This window comes from Nothobranchius furzeri, chromosome 14, assembly GCF_043380555.1.
Source record: "Nothobranchius furzeri strain GRZ-AD chromosome 14, NfurGRZ-RIMD1, whole genome shotgun sequence".
Taxonomy (NCBI): domain Eukaryota; kingdom Metazoa; phylum Chordata; class Actinopteri; order Cyprinodontiformes; family Nothobranchiidae; genus Nothobranchius; species Nothobranchius furzeri.
In genome coordinates this window covers 24,294,263-24,312,279 of record NC_091754.1, presented here as the reverse complement: position 1 = coordinate 24,312,279, position 18,017 = coordinate 24,294,263, and the positions used below count along the sequence as shown (strand labels likewise).

The window sequence follows — 18,017 nt, the reverse complement described above, 5'->3', positions numbered from 1 at the left end:
CTGATATTTAGCAGTTGCTGGCATAGCTCAGCTGGGAGAGCGGGTGACTCTCACTCTGGAGGATCCAGGTTCGAGTCCGGCCAATTAACATAGAGTTGATGTCATATTATTCTTTCCTAATTCCTGTGATATTATTTTACAGTTGTGACCGTTCAACTGTCATTAAATGTCCGAATGTTTGCTGGGCAGTGTTTTAAAAAGTGCACATAAGCTAGATGGTTTAAACCAGGTAAAAATAGACTTGTGGGTGTAGGTATGTTCAAGTTTAAAAAGTTCTTGCCTCATTAATGTATTGTTTATTTTTTTCAGCATTTAATTGACAAATTATCCTTTCAAATAATTAATTGATGAGTTACATAATTGTCCATTTAGAATTGTTGAATGGACTGAGTCAAGTTTGGTGCACTTTATATATTTCAAAACATGTTTTTTTTATTATGCATATAAATAATTTTAATGTTAATTTATTGAAATATTTCTATTTTTTCATTACCTCACCCTTGTTTTGACAAAAACAAGACCTTGCTGGATAATATCACGGAGAAACTATTTGTTCACAGTACTTGGCTCAGTGAGGATCTGTATACCAAAGGAGGAGATGCTCAGAAATCTGTCTGCAGATTGTTACAACCCAGACTGGAATTGGTGGGCTGTAATAAGAAAGGAGACCAAACAGAGGAGTGGGGGTTCAACAACTGATTTATTTAACCAAAGTAAGGATTTACTAAAGCAGATCAGTGCAGTCAAGAATTACTGGTGTTTGGGTAGTCCTGAACGTGTTGTGATGCCCCCACAGTCTCATTGGGTTTTCATTTGTGTTTAATTGTGTTTTTCTTCTGTTGTAGGCAGCTCGTTAAGCAGCCTTGGAGGCACCTTGCCTACAAAGCCTACTGTTTTTCTGCTTTCACTGGGTCTCTCCTGTGTGGTGGAGAGTCCTCACTGGCCATTTTCTGTTCACTAACTTGCTTTAGTAAATCCTTACTTTTGTTAAATAAATCAGTTGTTGAACCCCCACTCCTCTGTTTGGTCTCCTTTCTTATTACAGCCCACCACTTCCAGTCTGGGTTGTAACAATCTGCAGACAGATTTCTGAGCATCTCCTCCTTTACACAGATCCTCACTGAGCCATGTACTGTGAACAAATAGTTTCTCCATGATATTATCCAGCAAGGTTCCGTTTTTGTCAAAACAAGGGTGAGGTAATGAAAAAATAGAAATATTTCATTAAATTAACATTTAAATTATTTATATGCATCATTAAAAAAAAAACATGTTTTGAAATATATAAAGTGCACCAAACTTTACTCAGTCCATTCAACAATTCTAAATGGACAATTATGTAACTCATCAATTAATTATTTGAAAGGATAATTTGTCAATTAAATACTGAAAAAAATAAACAATACATTAATGAGGCAAGAACTTCTCTCTCTCTCTCTCTCTCTCTCTCTCTCTCTCTCTCTCTCTCTCTCTCTCTCTCTCTCTCTCTCTCTCTCTCTCTCTCTCTCTCTCTCTCTCTCTCTCTCTCTCTCTCTCTCTCTCTCTCTCTCTCTCTCTCTCTCTCTCTCTCTCTCTCTCTCTCTCTCTCTCTCTCTCTCTTTATTAGTGAGTCATATATTGTACAACCACAGTCATAAAGTTTTCAACCAGTAGTTTTATTTCAGTATGTATTTTTCCAGTATCACCAAAAATGGAATTTTATATGGTTAAAACCATCTAGCTTATGTGCACTTTTTAAAACACTGCCCAGCAAACATTCGGACGTTTAATAACAGTTGAACGGTCACAACTGTAAAATACCTGAAATTAAGAAAAATTAACATGACATCTACTGCATTTTCCTTGCCCGGACTCGAATCTGGATCCTCCGGGCCGAGAGTCACCCGCTCTCCCAGCTGAGCTATGCCAGCAACTGCTGAATATCAGATTTTTTTATATAGATAGCTAGAGAGTAAAGTGCGGGGTAAACTAACCAATCAGAGGATAGGGAAGATCTGCCACAGGCCACGCCTCCAGAGTGCCAAAACTCCTCACAGCCGAGCGAGCGGAATTAGGAACCGAGCGCGCAGAGGCTGCCGAGCGCGCACGTTTTCCTCTGCCGTGTGCTCGTTGGCAACGCGCGCACGCAGGTTTGTCACTTGTGCACATCCTTGTGCGCTCACAGACACAGTTTGCTCCCTCTCAGTGGACAAATGACCTCTCGCCATGTATATTTCCGCTCGCGAGTCCCGTTCACACGCGCGCTGCCATGTATATTTTCGCTCGCGAGTCCCATTCACACGCGCGCTGTGGACCCAATGCGCGTGCACAGGTTGTGGCACGCTTTAAACGCCATAGATTTTGAACATAACAGGCCACACCTCCACCATACAAATTCCTACCTAGTCTATAAATATTATAGCCCCTAATCTCTACTACTTCATTATTAATTGTGTCATCTAAATGTGTTTCTGATATTGCTAACACATGTAAATTATAACTTTGCAAAATTTCTTGAATATCCGCCACCTTATTTCTCAAACTGCACACATTCAAATGAGCTATTTTAAACCCCCTTTCCCGCAACCAAACATGATCTGTCATCCAAAATCTAGAATAAATTCCTGCCTGCAAAAATCATACTGAGCTTCCTGTAACATTTATATAATTTTACCAAACACATTCATGCTGTCATTCATCTCAAACTCAAACACTGTAATGAAATTAAACATTTTACACGCCAACTCTAGACACATAAATAACCAAATTATATAACTCTTATTATGCGGGCTATCATTTCCATCTTACGATGTTATTTAATACTTATATAAAAATTAAACATAATCCTCACATAACCTAAGCAGTAATCTCACAGTCCATCTTCACACTCATTAAACTGTTTTTAATTGGTCCATATTATTCTCCATCCTTCTTCCCTGGTTCAATCACAGTCCTGTAGTAAGCTTCAGCCTCACTCGGTTCATTGAACCTTTTTGTCTCATCTTTAAAAGTCAGAATCAGGGTAGCGGGATGAATCAGGCCATGTCTCACCTGAGCCTTCTTCAGCTTACTCCTTATTTCCCAGAAGCCAGCTCGTTTTTTCGCCATTTCACTGGTCAGATCTGGAAAAATCTTCAGCTTCATACCACGCAGTTGGAAAACACGTTCTTCTCTGGCCATCTTTATAATCTCCTCCTTTGTTGTAAGCCCCCGCAGCCGCACCATCATCGCTCTTCCTACTGCGTCCCTCCTAAAAAAGTACTTTGGACCACTGAGCAACAGTCCAGTGCTGCTTCTCTGTAGCCCAGGTCAGGCGCTTCTGACGCTGTTTCTGGTTCAAAAGTGGCTTGACCTGGGGAATGTGGCACCTGTAGCCCATTTCCTGCACACGCCTGTACACGGTGGCTCTGGATGTTTCTACTCCAGACTCAGTTCACTGCTTCCGCAGGTCCCCCAAGGTCTGGAATCGGTCCTTCTCCACAATCTTCCTCAGGGTCCGGTCACCTCTTCTCGTTGTGCAGCAGTCATACCCATGATTGCAGTTTTGAGTAATGAATCAGGCTGGGAGTTTTTAAAAGCCTCAGGAATCTTTTGCAGGTGTTTAGAGTTAATTAGTTGATTCAGATGATTAGGTTAATAGCTCGTTTAGAGAACCTTATAAATAAAGCTTTGATTGATTGATTGAACCTTTTCATGATATACTAATTTTTTGAGATATGAATTTTGAGTTTTCATGAGCTGTATGCCAAAATCATCAATATTAGAAACAACAAATGGCTTTAACTACTTCAGTTGTGTGTAATGAATCTAATATATATGAAAGTCTAATGTTTATCAGTACATTACAGACTGTTGTTTGTTCACCAGTATGATAATGATGAAGCGGTATATTCAGTTAACGTGGTTTTATTAACCAGCAGAACAGCAGACAACTTACATGCATGGACTCACTAACCTAATGCCCACTGTACCAGTCAACACATACACAGACCTACCCGGAGGTACGGCAAGCAGATTAGAACAAAATATTAAACAGCAGGTTGTCTACATCCCCCTTCTTTAGTACATCCCTAACCGGATATAAAGTTTAATGCATGCTAAATGACAATAATCACAGCATTAAAAGGTGACATCCACTGATCCTTGGAAACATTTAAATTTGTAACCAGATGGAAGAAATAAACACGACAAAATATCATTTTGCTGCATAAAGTTAAAAATGATTACAACTGAAAATTACCTCAACCAGAATTTTAACTTGAAACGTGGACATCAGTTACTGTAGAATTGACCATCAAACCTGAACAAGTTCTGTGTTATAACTAGTACTCAATTAATCCCTATATCTTGGATTTGGTTTGCATACACGACCAAAGCGTGTCCTATAAACACCATCACTCCTGGAAGGTCCTGGAGAATGCAAAACATCAGAAGAGCTCTCAACATGAGTGCTGTCTTTAAATGGTTCTACATCATTGTTTTCACCCCCACCCTGCAGTCCATCATCATGATGATGATCAGTGCCTTTCTGAGCAGTAACAGGCTCAGACACAGGCAATATGTGTCTGTGATTTCTCCTGTAAATGTTCCCATCTGACTGTACCAGGTAGGATCTAGGTTCTTTACAAAGTTCCTTCACCACACCTGTGCGGTCATAACTCTGTGGGGTCTGTAACCCCACAATTTGTCCTTCTTCAAGAGGTGGAAGTGGTCGGCTGGATCTGTCGTAACAGACCTTCTGAGTCAGTCTCTTGTTGAGTAGCTGGGCTTTCACTTTCTCAGATCCACGGTGTTGTGGTTCGAGCAGTTTGGTCATGATTGGGAGTGTAGTTCGAGTCTGTCTGGATAGAAGTCGTTCTGCAGGTGAACCCAGGTTCACATCACGTGGAACATTCCTGAGATTCAGCAGGTTGAGAAATACATCGGTGCCAGCTCTGTGAGATTTCTCCATCAGCTGTTTAGCACTGTGCACTGCTCTCTCAGCAAGCCCATTAGATTGAGGATACTCTGGACTGCTGGTGACATGTCGAAAGTCCCACTGTGAAGCGAAGTCTTTGAAACGCTGGCTTGTAAACTCCCTTCCATTGTCTGAGATCAGAGTGTGTGGAGCACCATGAACTGAGAAGTGTCTTTTCAGTTTTTTAATGACTGTCGCTGATGTCAAATCCTTTAGCAGGTCAATCTCAAACCAGCCTGAATATGAGTCGACTACTGCTAAATAGTGCTGACAGTGCCATTCAAAGATATCTGTAGCTACAGTTGACCAAGGGAGATCTGGAACTTCCTGCAGATGAAGGGGCTCTTTTTGTTGATGAGGTTTAGTGCTGTTGCACACCGAGCAAGAAGTAACTGCTTGTTCAATGTCTCTTGACATGAACGGCCAGAAAACGATCCCCCGCGCTCTCCGCTTGGTAGCTTCCACGCCAGGATTTCCTCTGTGCATAATGGTGATGTAGTCTCCTTGCAGCGATTTTGGGATCACGGCTTTGGTACCTTTAAGAATGATGCCATCATCCACAGTCAGCTCATCCCTGAAAGGAAAATATGGATGAACCGCCGTGGGAAGGTTGTGGAGTCGTAGTGGCCAACCATGTTTGATGAACGAGCTGAGCACTTGCAATGTCTCATCCTCGGCCGTGTGTCCTTTAAGTTCCTCCAGGCGTGAAGAAGAGATGCAGCTCACCGTCATGACATCAAAGTTATCCTCTTCCTCAGACTGCTGGAAAGTGGTTCTGCTGGGAGCACGAGACAGCGTATCAGCCAGATACATTTGTTTTCCACATTTATATGTGAGCGTTATGTTGTATTTTTGGAGCCTTAACAACATCCTCTGCAATCTGGCTGGTGCGGCATGAATAGGTTTCCTTAGTATGGTGACTAGTGGCTGATGGTCTGTTTCTACAGCTACAGGCTTGCCATAAATGTAGTCATGAAACTTCATACATGCGAAAACGACAGCCAGTAGCTCTTTCTCTATCTGAGCATATCTGGTTTCAGTGTCTGTCAGAGTACGTGAAGCATACGCTACAGGTTGCCCTTCCTGTAAGCAAGCTGCACCAAGACCATACTGTGATGCATTGCATGTTAGTGTCACAGGTTTGCTGACATCATAATATGACAGAACAGGTGGACTCGACATGTGCTCTCTAAGTGCGTTGAATGCAGCCTGATGCTGTGTGTCCCACATCCACTCACTGTCCTTGTGTGTGAGCTGTCGCAGAGGAGCTGACAGATGGCTGAAGTTTGGAATGAACTTTCCAAGATAATTGACCATCCCCAGGAACCTCTGCAGGGCTTGGACATCCGTTGGAACTGGCATTTCTTTGATTGCGGCTGTTTTGGAAGGGTCAGCTTTAAGTCCCTCGCTTGTGAAAATGTGTCCGACATAACTGACCTGATTCAGCCGGAATTTGCACTTTAATGGGTTTAGTCGCAGGTTTACTTCTCTGGCACGATCAAGGACTTTTCTCAGGTTTTCGTCATGTTCTTTCACGGTTCTTCCGCCGATGAGTATATCATCAACAATGATGGCACATGGATACCCAGCGAATATCTGCTCCATGGCTCGCTGAAACACTTCACTGGCAGCATTAAGACCAAAAGGCATTCTGAGAAACCTGTAACGACCAAAACAAGTGCTGAAGGTGGTCAGCATGGATGATTTCTGATCCAATGACACCTGCCAAAAAGAGTTCTTAGCATCCAACACAGAGAACACAGTGGCATTTGACATTATTGCAGCCACTTCTTCCACTGTGCGCATTGGATGATGTGGTCTTTTCAGTGCTGTGTTTGTCTCGAGGATTTATGCATATCCTTATTTCATCTTTGCCTTTCTTGTTGGTGGCTACCATAGAAGACACCCAGTCTGTTGGCTCTGAGACGGGAGTAATGACGCCTAACTTCTCCATCCTGTCCAACTCTGCCTTGACTCTGTCTTTCATGGCCAAAGGGATGCGATGTGCTGGGCGAACAGCTGGTTTCACATCTGGGTTCAGTGTCATGCGATAGGTGACTGGCAACCTTCCAAGCTCATCAGAAAATAAGTCGCTGTATTCCGTGATAAGCTGTTGTGACAGGTCATCTGCGGACGTACTCAATTGGTGGACGTCATTGCTGAATGATACAGGTCCCATTTCTTTGCATGCACATAGTCCAAGTATTGGCTGAACATCTTCATTAACGACAAAGAATGATAGCACATGTGACTGCCCATGCAAAAAACACTGCAGCTTAATTACACCTGAGGATTGAATCTTGCTGCCTCCAAATGCTACTAGGTTAACGGACTTGGGATGAGCTTTTATTTGTTTATATGCTCTTATAATGTTAACTGTTTTCATGGGAAGCACATTACATTTTGCACCTGTGTCCACTTTCATCTCAACAGGAATCCCATTAATCTGCACTGTGACGAAAACTTCCTCTTTGTGTTCCACATGCACATCAGTCGCATGGATTGCATATTGCAGGTTTATTCCATCAACGTAGAATGTGTCATCTCCGCTGTCGTCAGCTTGGTCGGGTTCCACATGATGGACTGACTTTCTGCGTCCTGTTATATTTTGGGTAGGTTGAATGGCTCTGCACCGTTTCTTAAAATGATTCCACTTTTTGCATGCATGACACTGCTGCCCAAAAGCCGGACATTTGCTCTTTTTTGCAGCATGAACACCCCCACAGTTAGTACAGTTAGTGATATGCTGTGTTTCAGACCTGTCTCCTTGATTTTTCATTTTATCTCCTCTGTGCTGTCTTGAAAATTTGGGCTGGAGCACGTCAACATTTGTTGCAGATTGTTGAGGAAAAGCAAGTGTTTTATTATGCTCTTCAGTCATTTCATGGATCTGGCAGACTGAAATGGCTTTTGCAAGTGTTAAATCACTGTCACGCAGTAGCACTTTTCTTAAATTGTCATTGTTGATGCCACAAACTAGTCTGTCTCTTATTAGTTCATCACTCAGATCACCAAATCTGCAGCTTTTTGCTTTAATCCGTAAATCACTCACATATGACTCAACAGTCTCCCCAGTCCTCTGATTCCGCGTGTTGAACTTGTGTCTTTCCATCGTGACGTTGGTTTGTGGACTGCACATTTCTCTGAATTTTCTTTTGAGGCACTCAGGATCCTCCTTCGATTCTGCAGGAATGAGAACTCGTCCTCCATCGCCGGGCTCTCTCACTTCTGGCGCGTAAACAAAAGACCGCTCCCGTTCTATAGCTTCGGGACCGGCTAAGTTGAGCAATATGTAGGCTTGAGTGCGCGCTGGCTTGTCCGAGTGTGCCGCCGCTATAAAAATGTCATACTCCTGCTCAAAAATGCGCCAGTTTTCAGCAACATTACCGTCGAAAACAAGCGGGTCAGGCCTCCTGAATCCTTCCGCCATGTCGGCTACAGTCCAGACACAAAAAATGCACCCACAGAGAAAAAAATAAAAAAATCTTGAGACGAAAAAATAAATACCGTCAAATACGAAGTACGTGTTCTATCCCTTCTGACACCATGTTGTTTGTTCACCAGTATGATAATGATGAAGCGGTATATTCAGTTAACGTGGTTTTATTAACCAGCAGAACAGCAGACAGCTTACATGCATGGACTCACTAACCGAATGCCCACTGTACCAGTCAACACATACACAGACCTACCCGGAGGTACGGCAAGCAGATTAGAACAAAATACTAAACAGCAGGTTGTCTACACAGACAATGAACTTTATCACATAATGCAAATTTTTTGAGAAGGACCTGTATATATGTCCACTCTCCAGCGATCACTCGCTCTCTGGAACCAGTCAAATGGTTCTTCTCCAGCATTGAATGAGTGTCTTCCTGCTGCTTTTATCCCCTGGCCAGGCTGATGTGAAATCAGCTGCAGCTGAGAGCTCCCAGACACGCTCAACTGCACCAAAATATTCCCAAAGTCTTTTTTGTCATCATCATGGAGCTAAACATAATCTCTCTCATAGAGCTTCATATTCTTCTGCAGTTTTTTTTTAACTTGTGAGGTGTCTCAGGAATCCATGTTTGTTTGTTTATGTTTGTATTTTTTATTTCAATAAAACACTTTACATCTGTTTAAAACAGTAATGTGTACTCAATAAGAAATTCCCTAAATAAATCTATCAATGAATCGTTTCATCTCAGGGTCAACAACATCGCCACGACTGCAATTCAAGTGTGAAAATAGTTGTAGAAACTTCATTGAAAATGTTCGTTTGGCCTCGTGTTTTTTTTTTGTCCAGACATATAACCTGCTATTTTATTTACTTTGCAGCACAGGTGACTGGTGGAAGTGTGACTGTAGAGCTGGGAGTTTCTGCCACTTTACCCTGCAAACTAGCAGGGACGTTGGCAAAAGATGAGACCCTTGAACAGATTTCATGGCAGAGACTAACAAAGGAAAAAACAAAGCTAGACAACTTCTTCACCATCACAGCCACTGCCATTCGGTTTATCAATGGACTGGAACCGGATACAAGGTTTGAGTATGCTGGGAGATTTTCTGACCACGATGGAACTCTCCGGCTGCATAACGTAAGCCTGAAAGACGAAGGGACCTACACCTGCATTCTCACCTTTTTCCCTACTGGAAATAAACAAACAAATATCCCTCTAAGAGTGCTTGGTATGGTCACACTCAGTGTTATGTATGTGGAGAGGTTAGTGTTTTTACCTTCTTGTTTACATATCAACCTATTTCTAACTTTTCTAGTACCACCATCCACAAGTGTGATGGATGAGAGACCTGCTCTGGGAGATCAAGATGTTCTTCTTGCAACCTGCACGGCTGCCGGATCCAAGCCACAAGCAAATGTGTGGTGGGACAGCAAAGCTCTGCAATCAAGCATGACACAAAAGAGCACATTAATTTCACACCTCAACGGCACTTCCACCACAGTGGCCTTCTTGTATGGAAGACCTACAAAGCACATCTACGGCAGTTTGGCCCACTGTGTCGTCAGCCATGAAGCACTGACAGAAAACACAACTCTGCCCTTCACGATTCAGGTCTACTGTAAGTAAGCAAATACCTACCGACATCTATATTTGAAGGTTGAATATGGAACTCGAACACCAAAGTGGCATCTGTATTTAACACATCAGAAACGCATGTGAAGAGAAAGAATGTCCAACATGAACCCTAACCCTTGTTCTTATTTAGACTTTTGATTAAGTAAAACCTTGTTAGTCTGACACTGTTAGAGGCAGATTTTAAATGTGAATGCTGTTAAAAACTGGAGAATGCTTCTGTGGGATTTGCTGGACATTCCTTATATTCTTTAGAGAAGAAAAAAGGGGAAAAAAAGTTAAATTACTTACCATTTGGACTGATTTTCCATTGCTGTAGCCCTTTCCTCTAAACTCACATGTTGATAGCTTCTATTACTTTTCTTTCTCAGCACCCTTTTTTCTATTTCACCATTCCAAAAAGGAAGGCAAGGCAGCATTTTTTACATAGCACATTACATACACAGAAGCAAAGTTAAACTATCATAAAACTTGATTAGAATAGACTTTAATGATCCCACAGTGGGGAAATTCACTTGCGACAGCAGCACTTACACTTAGAGAAAAGGAAGATGAAAAATAATAACAAGATTACAGGTAAACACACAAAGTTAATAAGCTATTATTGTAACCTTCAACCACTAAAAACAATGAAAAAAGGAAACTTGGGTTTGCATGACTTAGCAGCATAATGGACACAGATATATTAATGTACACCCAGCATTGCTCAAGTATTGAACACATACTGAATATTGCATTGCTGTTATTGTGTAACAGGATAATGCCAGTACCAGTGAAACTGAGGAGTTATTCACTCACTTCAAAGGGGATGAATGACCTATGGCAGTGTTCTGTTTTGTATCTTGGATGTCTCAGTCTGTCGCTGAAGGAGCTATTAATGGTCTCCTTCATATTTTGTGAACCATTCCTTCAGCTCAGAAATAAGCACTTGGATTTGATAAAATACCATCTCCACCTGTGCAAATCCCACTTATTTCTGAGCTGCACACACACACACACACTACTTGAAGGGGGGGGACGCCGAGATGTTAGTAGTTTCCCAGCCTGTATCATTGTCCCAGTCCGTCCCTGGCACTTGCCACAAAACTTTATACCCATTCAGCTAGCTGTTAGCATTTTGGTTGTTCACTACTCTGCCCTCTCCATCGGGTGGTTTTAACGTTGAAATGGCGCCAGTTTGAAGAAGTAACGCGTCTGAAAACGCACTCAATCGCACTCAATTTAACAAGCTGTCTGTTGAATCACGGTCACATTCTGGCTCAGTTTTAGAGAGCTCCTGAAGATGAAATTCAACAATTTCTGAAAATCAAATAACTGAAAGTGGATCCTGTTCTCTCGCAGACAAAAATGCATTTTTAGATTCTTGGCAGAATTTAAAGTGCAGACTAGATAAGAAAAAAAATCACTTTTTCACTACTGTAGAGATTAAACTTCTCGCTTGCTACTTTGCATGGACTTGGTGTTAGTGTTTACAGTCCAGGGGAGGAGGGATTTAGATGCTAGACTACCTGGATGGGGAGGAGCAGGGCATGATGACGCAAACGTTCCTCATTCATGTTTATAACATGGTCAAAAGCTCCAAAAACTAAATTTTGTGTTAATGTAGATGTAGTCCATTTAATGAATTGCTTACTTGCTTAGTCTATTCATCAAGTCATTTTCTATTGCTGTCAAACTTGCAATAAAGAATGTGTTACAAAAAACGAGGACATCTAGATTAACATCAGTGTTTTTGGAGCAAAATAAAAACTGCTTAGTGATTACAGCAGAAAGCCTAAATGGGCTTTTTGTAATCTCACTATGGTATCTGTGGCAACAACTGTGTCAGTATAGTCAACAGCTTCTATAAAAACATACTCAGATTTAGAGTTTTCTTTCTTACTGGACTTAAGGCCTATACAAGCATTCTTCAGCTGGACAACCTTATTTGAATTCTAATGTACCTTAAGCAGTCGTCCATGAAACCCTAGCATGACCATGCTGTGATCATCAAGTCTGGGCTTGGCACAGCCACTAATTTAGAGTTCAGCTTCTAATTACATGGGAGTTAGATTTCCTCAATCCCACCCAAAGATCATATTTCATTGTTAACAGTAAAACTCCCTGAACACACATGGGTGCACACACACACACACCCATTAACAGTATTCTCTCTGATCTTCACAAACAAAAAGATAATTAGATGGGAGTAGCAGGTATGACTAAAGGAAAAAGGGGGTGTTTAGAGTCTTTAATTTCAGACTCATTTAATGGCTTAAGCTCCCAAGAAACAAAATTCATAAATGACCGAGCAGTGGTTCAGAACTGAGGTGTTGAGTAAAATATGATGGCTTGCGTAAAAAGTCTTAACGCATTATCAAAATAAACGTCTGAGCCACAGATGTGGAAAGTTTTCTTCTGCTAACCCTAACTCCTAAAGTTGGCCCACAGGCATTTAATTGAGGAACCAGTTACACATGACTGATGTTCAAGGCACAGAAGTCTCCGTAACAATGGAGACACTGATGCATAAGAGCTGTATCATGGCAACTTGTTGCTAAGCATCCTGGACTGGCACCGTACATGTTCACTTAGTGCTTGTAAAATCATAAAATGTGTAATGGAGTCCCCTCAGAATAGAAGCAGAACATGTTCCCCTTGTTTTAGTCAATTTAACAGCTTGCTTGAGTTTGTTATGTGCCAAACGGGGCGTTGAGATCAGCGGATTGCCCGCTGCTTCGCTTTCCAAAAATGAAATACAAAACGCGGGGGCAGCGTGCTTTTGTCTATGCTGCTCCGACACTCTGGAATGCTCTTCCTCTTTCAGTGAGGCTGGCACCATCCCTCCTCCGTTTCAAGTCACTACTTAAGGCTCACTTTTACGACCAGGCATTTTTAAATCCCTGACTTTCATCATTTTACTATGTGTCTTTTTATTGACCGTGATTATCTGCTTTGTTGTGTATTTTAGTGTTGACCGTGTTTTGTTTTTATGTTGTGTTTTTACTTTTTGTTCTGTACAGCACTTTGGTCGGCTGCCACGCCATTTTTAAATGTGCTTTATAAATAAAGTTGGTATGGTATAGTATGGTATGAACAGTGTTATTTCATCATGAAGACTGAAAAAAGGCACCAATGCAACAAAGCAGTCACACTTGTCAGAGGATGTGGGATGTGCTCAAACTGAGCAATCCTGCATCATTTCACAAATCATTAGAAGTTCATTGATTGTAAGAGTAACAAAGCTCTCTTTGTTTCCAGTCGCACCCGAAGAAGTAAAGATAACACAAAAATTTCCAAACGTCATTGAATGTGAGTCTACGGCCAACCCAAACCCAACCTTCACCTGGAGCAGGTAAGCCTATTGGATTCAAATTAAATCATTTTCATATCCAACCCTAAAGCCACATTTTCATAAACAAAGCTGAATGAGAGTTCAATAAATAATTTATTAACTATAATAAAAGACTATAGTTCAAATGTAGGTCAGACGTTTTACTGACTGAAGGATCCACACTGAAATGATACTGGAGTCCTGCTGGATTAAAAAAAATCTTGTGGGACCGGGAGTTTTGGAGGTTTCAGTGGGCGAGAGCTGGTGGAGAAGAAAACAACAGGGGCGGAGTCAGGCAGCTGTTGAGAGAAGAGAACGAGTGGGTGGGTGTTTCCACATCTAGGATCTAGCCCAAACCCCGTCGGCTTCTCTACCCCTCATTTAAAAAAGGAACTCGGGCTCGGATGAGTTTTGCATTTGATGATGTGGAACAAGCCTGGTTCAGGCTTCCAGTCCTTCAGGACATTTCAGGTTTGGGTTGTAAATTTGGGCCCAGTATGAAGTGGAGTAGATCTTCTTTTTTGTTGATCTTTTATGGAGAGGCTAGCTAATATTTCCACTGTTATCTCCAGGAAACAGGAAACATCACAAAACAAGAAGTTCTGGCGATAGAGATAAGGAGTCTTCTGTCTAGTTGTACTTCTGTGAGACAAAGAGCCTCCTGTTTTATACATTTTGGTTTATTCGTGCAAGTAATTGTGTAGTGCGTTTAGTATCCCATTTATTTAAGGACATTTATTTTTAAGGTCTCTTTTTGCAATACAACAGATATCTCAATAGATAAATTACTTTTTTGTTCCTTCATTCAAAAACCTTGGACACTTGCTTCCAGCTACGTCATCCAACACCCTGCTCTGCACCACCAGCTCTCATCGTGTCCGCAGTTCATTGTTTAAACTTCCTACATCCAATATAACCCATGATTTATGGTGGAAGGACTTAAACCAGCTTGCTGTGAAATCCTACAAACAACTCAAACCTGTCATCAGAGGTTAGTGTCTGTTGCATAAATAAACATTTTCCTTAGCATCCTACATGTTAACACATCAATTAAACATGATGAATCTGTATTTTTTTAGAAAACATGGCTTGTGGTAGGTTTTTGACAGGTTAGGTTTAGGCTGTGTGTTGGATTAACATAGTGGCAAAATCCTACATTTTTTATGAAATGTTTTAAGCCCGGTTTACATGGCAAAATCTTGGAAAATCAAATGTGACTTTGGAGTAAACAAACATAGTGGAGGAGAGTGCAGCATGATTCCGTGATCTTGATTTCTGATTGGCTCGACATTACATTTCAAGAGTTTATTTGCAAAAGTTATAAATAACTTAAAAGCTTCATGAAGAGCCTCTCTCCAGAGAAATAATTAGGTTCTTTCAGGACTGATGTGCTAACAGCGAGTCCAAACCAGCCAAGACCAAAGTGTGTTGCAGTCATATCTACAAATAGTCTCAGTTTAGAGAACAGGAGATTAGACTAATAGTTCTGACTGAACAGAAGCTCTAGCAACTCATTTAATAAATGTCAAAACTCCAGTCCTCAGGATTTCAGGTTTTATAACATTTATATTGTCAAAATCTTCCCATTTTCTGGTTATTCTAAAAAATTATCATGAACAGCTAAGTCCTGCTGCCACCAGCCACCATAATCTATGTAAAAAGCCATATAATGGTACATTTACAATAGTGTAAGAGCTCATTAAATAATGTTTGCATGAATTGATATGACATTTCTGGGATTAGAGCTGCTAAGCACCACTTAGTCACTGTGATTAGCCGTTAGATCATCAATCATTTAACATTTAACAGATAGCGCTCTTGTTTGCCCTTGAAAATTAAACCAAATCCAAATTTATGCTCGGAGCGGTCGCAGTGTCCTACTGAGCGCACAAGAGCACTCAAAACACACCACAAAAGGTAGGATCTGATAAGATTATCTTTAGAGCCTTTTTAGTAATTGTGCACATCCTTAAACTTGATGGAAGGTCAAAAATTCTGTTGTGTGCATCAAGATACCTTAAAGTTGATACAGAAACTACTGTAGTTGACTTTACCCACAGTTCCTCTCAGCTTACACTAATAAAACATGCAAATTTGTTCATGTGATTTTCGTTAGTCATGTTTGTTTGAATATTAATTCATTAACTGCCAGCCATTTCTTGATCAGAAAAGCCCTTCACTGCCAGCGTTTTTCAGCATTTTCACAGTATTTTTTAAGAGTCACAGAACATTGCGCTCTATGATGACGTAAGCGCCAAAACGACCAAAACAAAGAGTAGACTCACCTCTTACATCAGGAAGAATTTGCGTGTTTCGAGCGTTATCTGTTCTTTCATAACCCGTTGTCGAATTGTGATCGGTAGAAGCGTTTCCGGTTTGCACCTCACTTTTTTTACAGCAGCGGCCCAAAACGCTCTCATAACACATGGATTTTCTGCTTCCTGATCACGTGATGCGTGATGTACGCGGATGAAGTTTGGCTGTAGAGTTGGGATGTTTGTTCTTACGGTGCGAGGGGTCGTTCCGACGCCCACACAGTAAAGAAAATGTAAATGACAACTTTGGTTGTCAATGGCAGTTAATGAATTAAGTGAAACAAAAAGGTTTCTCTTGTTTAGCAGAATAATTCTAAAGATAACCATATTATACCATTAAAAAAACATGCCCATATGGGTTGGCCGTGGCTCAACAGCTAATGTCTAATGTTGCAGACCAAACTTTAATAAACTGAATTAGTGATGTTGTAATAGTGTCAGACATTGTAAACAAGACAGTGCATGTCCCGACCCACTTCAACGCTGGCAATATACAAATATTAGTCACGATAATGCTAACCGGATTGGTAGGCCAGGCTACTGCTAACACTGGCCTAAGCTACTGCTAATATGTTTATTGGGCATGATGGGCGGTACATACTAATCTTTCCATAGGGCTTTGTTATAGGTTTGCGTTTTACCATTTATCAGGGATCCTGGGCCAATGTGAGCCCAAACAAAGTTTTATGTGGAGGCTAAAAGAACTGTTTCCAATTGTACGGTTCTGTCAGCGTGCCCCTGGACAACCGTGGCTACACTGTAACCAGTGCAGGGTAAATTTAGCCTCGCCTCTCATTGTGAAAGCGAGCTCCAAGCCATGGGATGGCATTTCACTGAGTTTGCATTCTAACCTCAGACACCCTGTCAGTTGTGCTGCAGTAACTTTAGAAGGAGCTGATTTTTTGACTGCTTTAAAAATAGACAAAAGAGAGGGGATTGCAGTATGCTCCTATTTCAGGAGTGCATTCACTCTCTACCAAGTTTTGTGGGGTTTGGAATTTCAGAAGAGACCTTGATAGCTGTAGACATCTTATAAATGTGTGCCAAGGCCATTTTTTGGAACAAGCCATCTATGTCTGGGGGAGTCTGGGAATAGTCTCACAATTCCTAAACCCTGCAGTCAGAGTTAATTTGATGCCACTGACAAAGCTGATCTGAGTTGACTTTGGCAGTGAAATGACTTTTTTGTTTAATTGAACTTAAAAAAAATGTTTTTGTTGCTTTGAAACATGGGTTTAAAAGTGTTAACTGTATGTTGCTGTCAGGTATTTTTCCAAAATCATTAAACTGGCTGTTGTTAAGTAAACTAGATGTTTTCATGAGAAATATAGATATTTCTTGGGAAATTTAGGTGAAAAGCAGCAATGATTCGGCTAGGGTAAAACTAGGGTTGCATCCATTGCAGTTTTTGGCCAATCACAGACCTTGAAAAAAACAGGAGATCGGGGCTTTTTGATACCATGGACCAAAATATGTTTCTTGACAAGCTTATAAATTGGGTTGGATGATCAGGCACAGTCCAGAGCATGGTTCAGATGATATTTTGAAGGCAGGTGTTACATTTTCTCGTGATCACAAATCTAAGCAGATCGCCATAACACATGGGGTACCCCAAGGTTTGATCCTTGGACCATTGTTCTTCAATCTATGCATGGTCCTAGTGATGCGCAGATTGACTTCAAACACGCGGTACGGGTTGGGTCGGGTCAATACATTTTTACTTCAGTGCGGTGCGTTTTGGGGTGGGTATATATATATATATATTTATGCACACTGAGGATAAAGACATTAATCAATGCTTAATTTTCTAAAACACAATATTGAAGACAGTTGTTTAAACACGGTCACGTTTTTAAACATTACTCTGACCCCATGACGTAGGCACGTACAGAAAGTGCCAGTGAAGTGTGGCAGGCAGCCACATCAACAAAACGATGGAGGACGATATTTTGGATAAAATTTGTTCGGGAGTTTACATTCTTAAAAGAAAGGAGGGACAAACTGCTAAATTGCGTGTTTGGGAAAGATTCAGTGAGGTAATCAGCGCAGACAACAACAGCAGCATTGGCTGGACAAAACAAGGACATGACAGGTAATGCGTGTGTTTGCTTTCAAAATGTTTGATAAAAGTTGTAATATGTTTTATGTAGCGTTATGGATTTATGCTCTTTTATGAAAGAGGAACCATGCTACGTATTAATTCGGAATATTAATTTTAATAAATCAATAACCAAATTTTATATTGTTCAGAAGACTCAAAGGTTGTTTTCATCCATAAACTGCCGATAATATCTGAGTGTCTGTGTTTCAGTTCAATGAGGAAACCAGTTTGACGTTTAAAAGTTTTAATTCTTCAAATTAAACTAATGATTTTGAAA

General features: G+C 41.0%; 1 protein-coding gene across 4 annotated transcripts in view; it reads left to right on the top strand.

Moving 5' to 3' along the window:
- The window catches only part of LOC107372939 (poliovirus receptor homolog), a 47,424-nt gene that overhangs the window by 13,510 nt on the left and 15,897 nt on the right, over nucleotides 1-18,017 (top strand). For 2 of the 4 annotated variants that reach the window (XM_054746851.2, XM_054746849.2), the window contains exons 2-4: nucleotides 9,257-9,607; nucleotides 9,695-9,997; nucleotides 13,252-13,345. In XM_054746851.2, coding sequence (XP_054602826.1) covers nucleotides 9,257-9,607; nucleotides 9,695-9,997; nucleotides 13,252-13,345 — 748 coding nt within the window. Of the gene's footprint in view, nucleotides 1-9,256; nucleotides 9,608-9,694; nucleotides 9,998-13,251; nucleotides 13,346-14,156; nucleotides 14,316-18,017 lie in introns of all 4 variants that reach the window. The other 2 variants (XR_011516195.1, XM_054746852.2) reach the window with 2 other exon arrangements.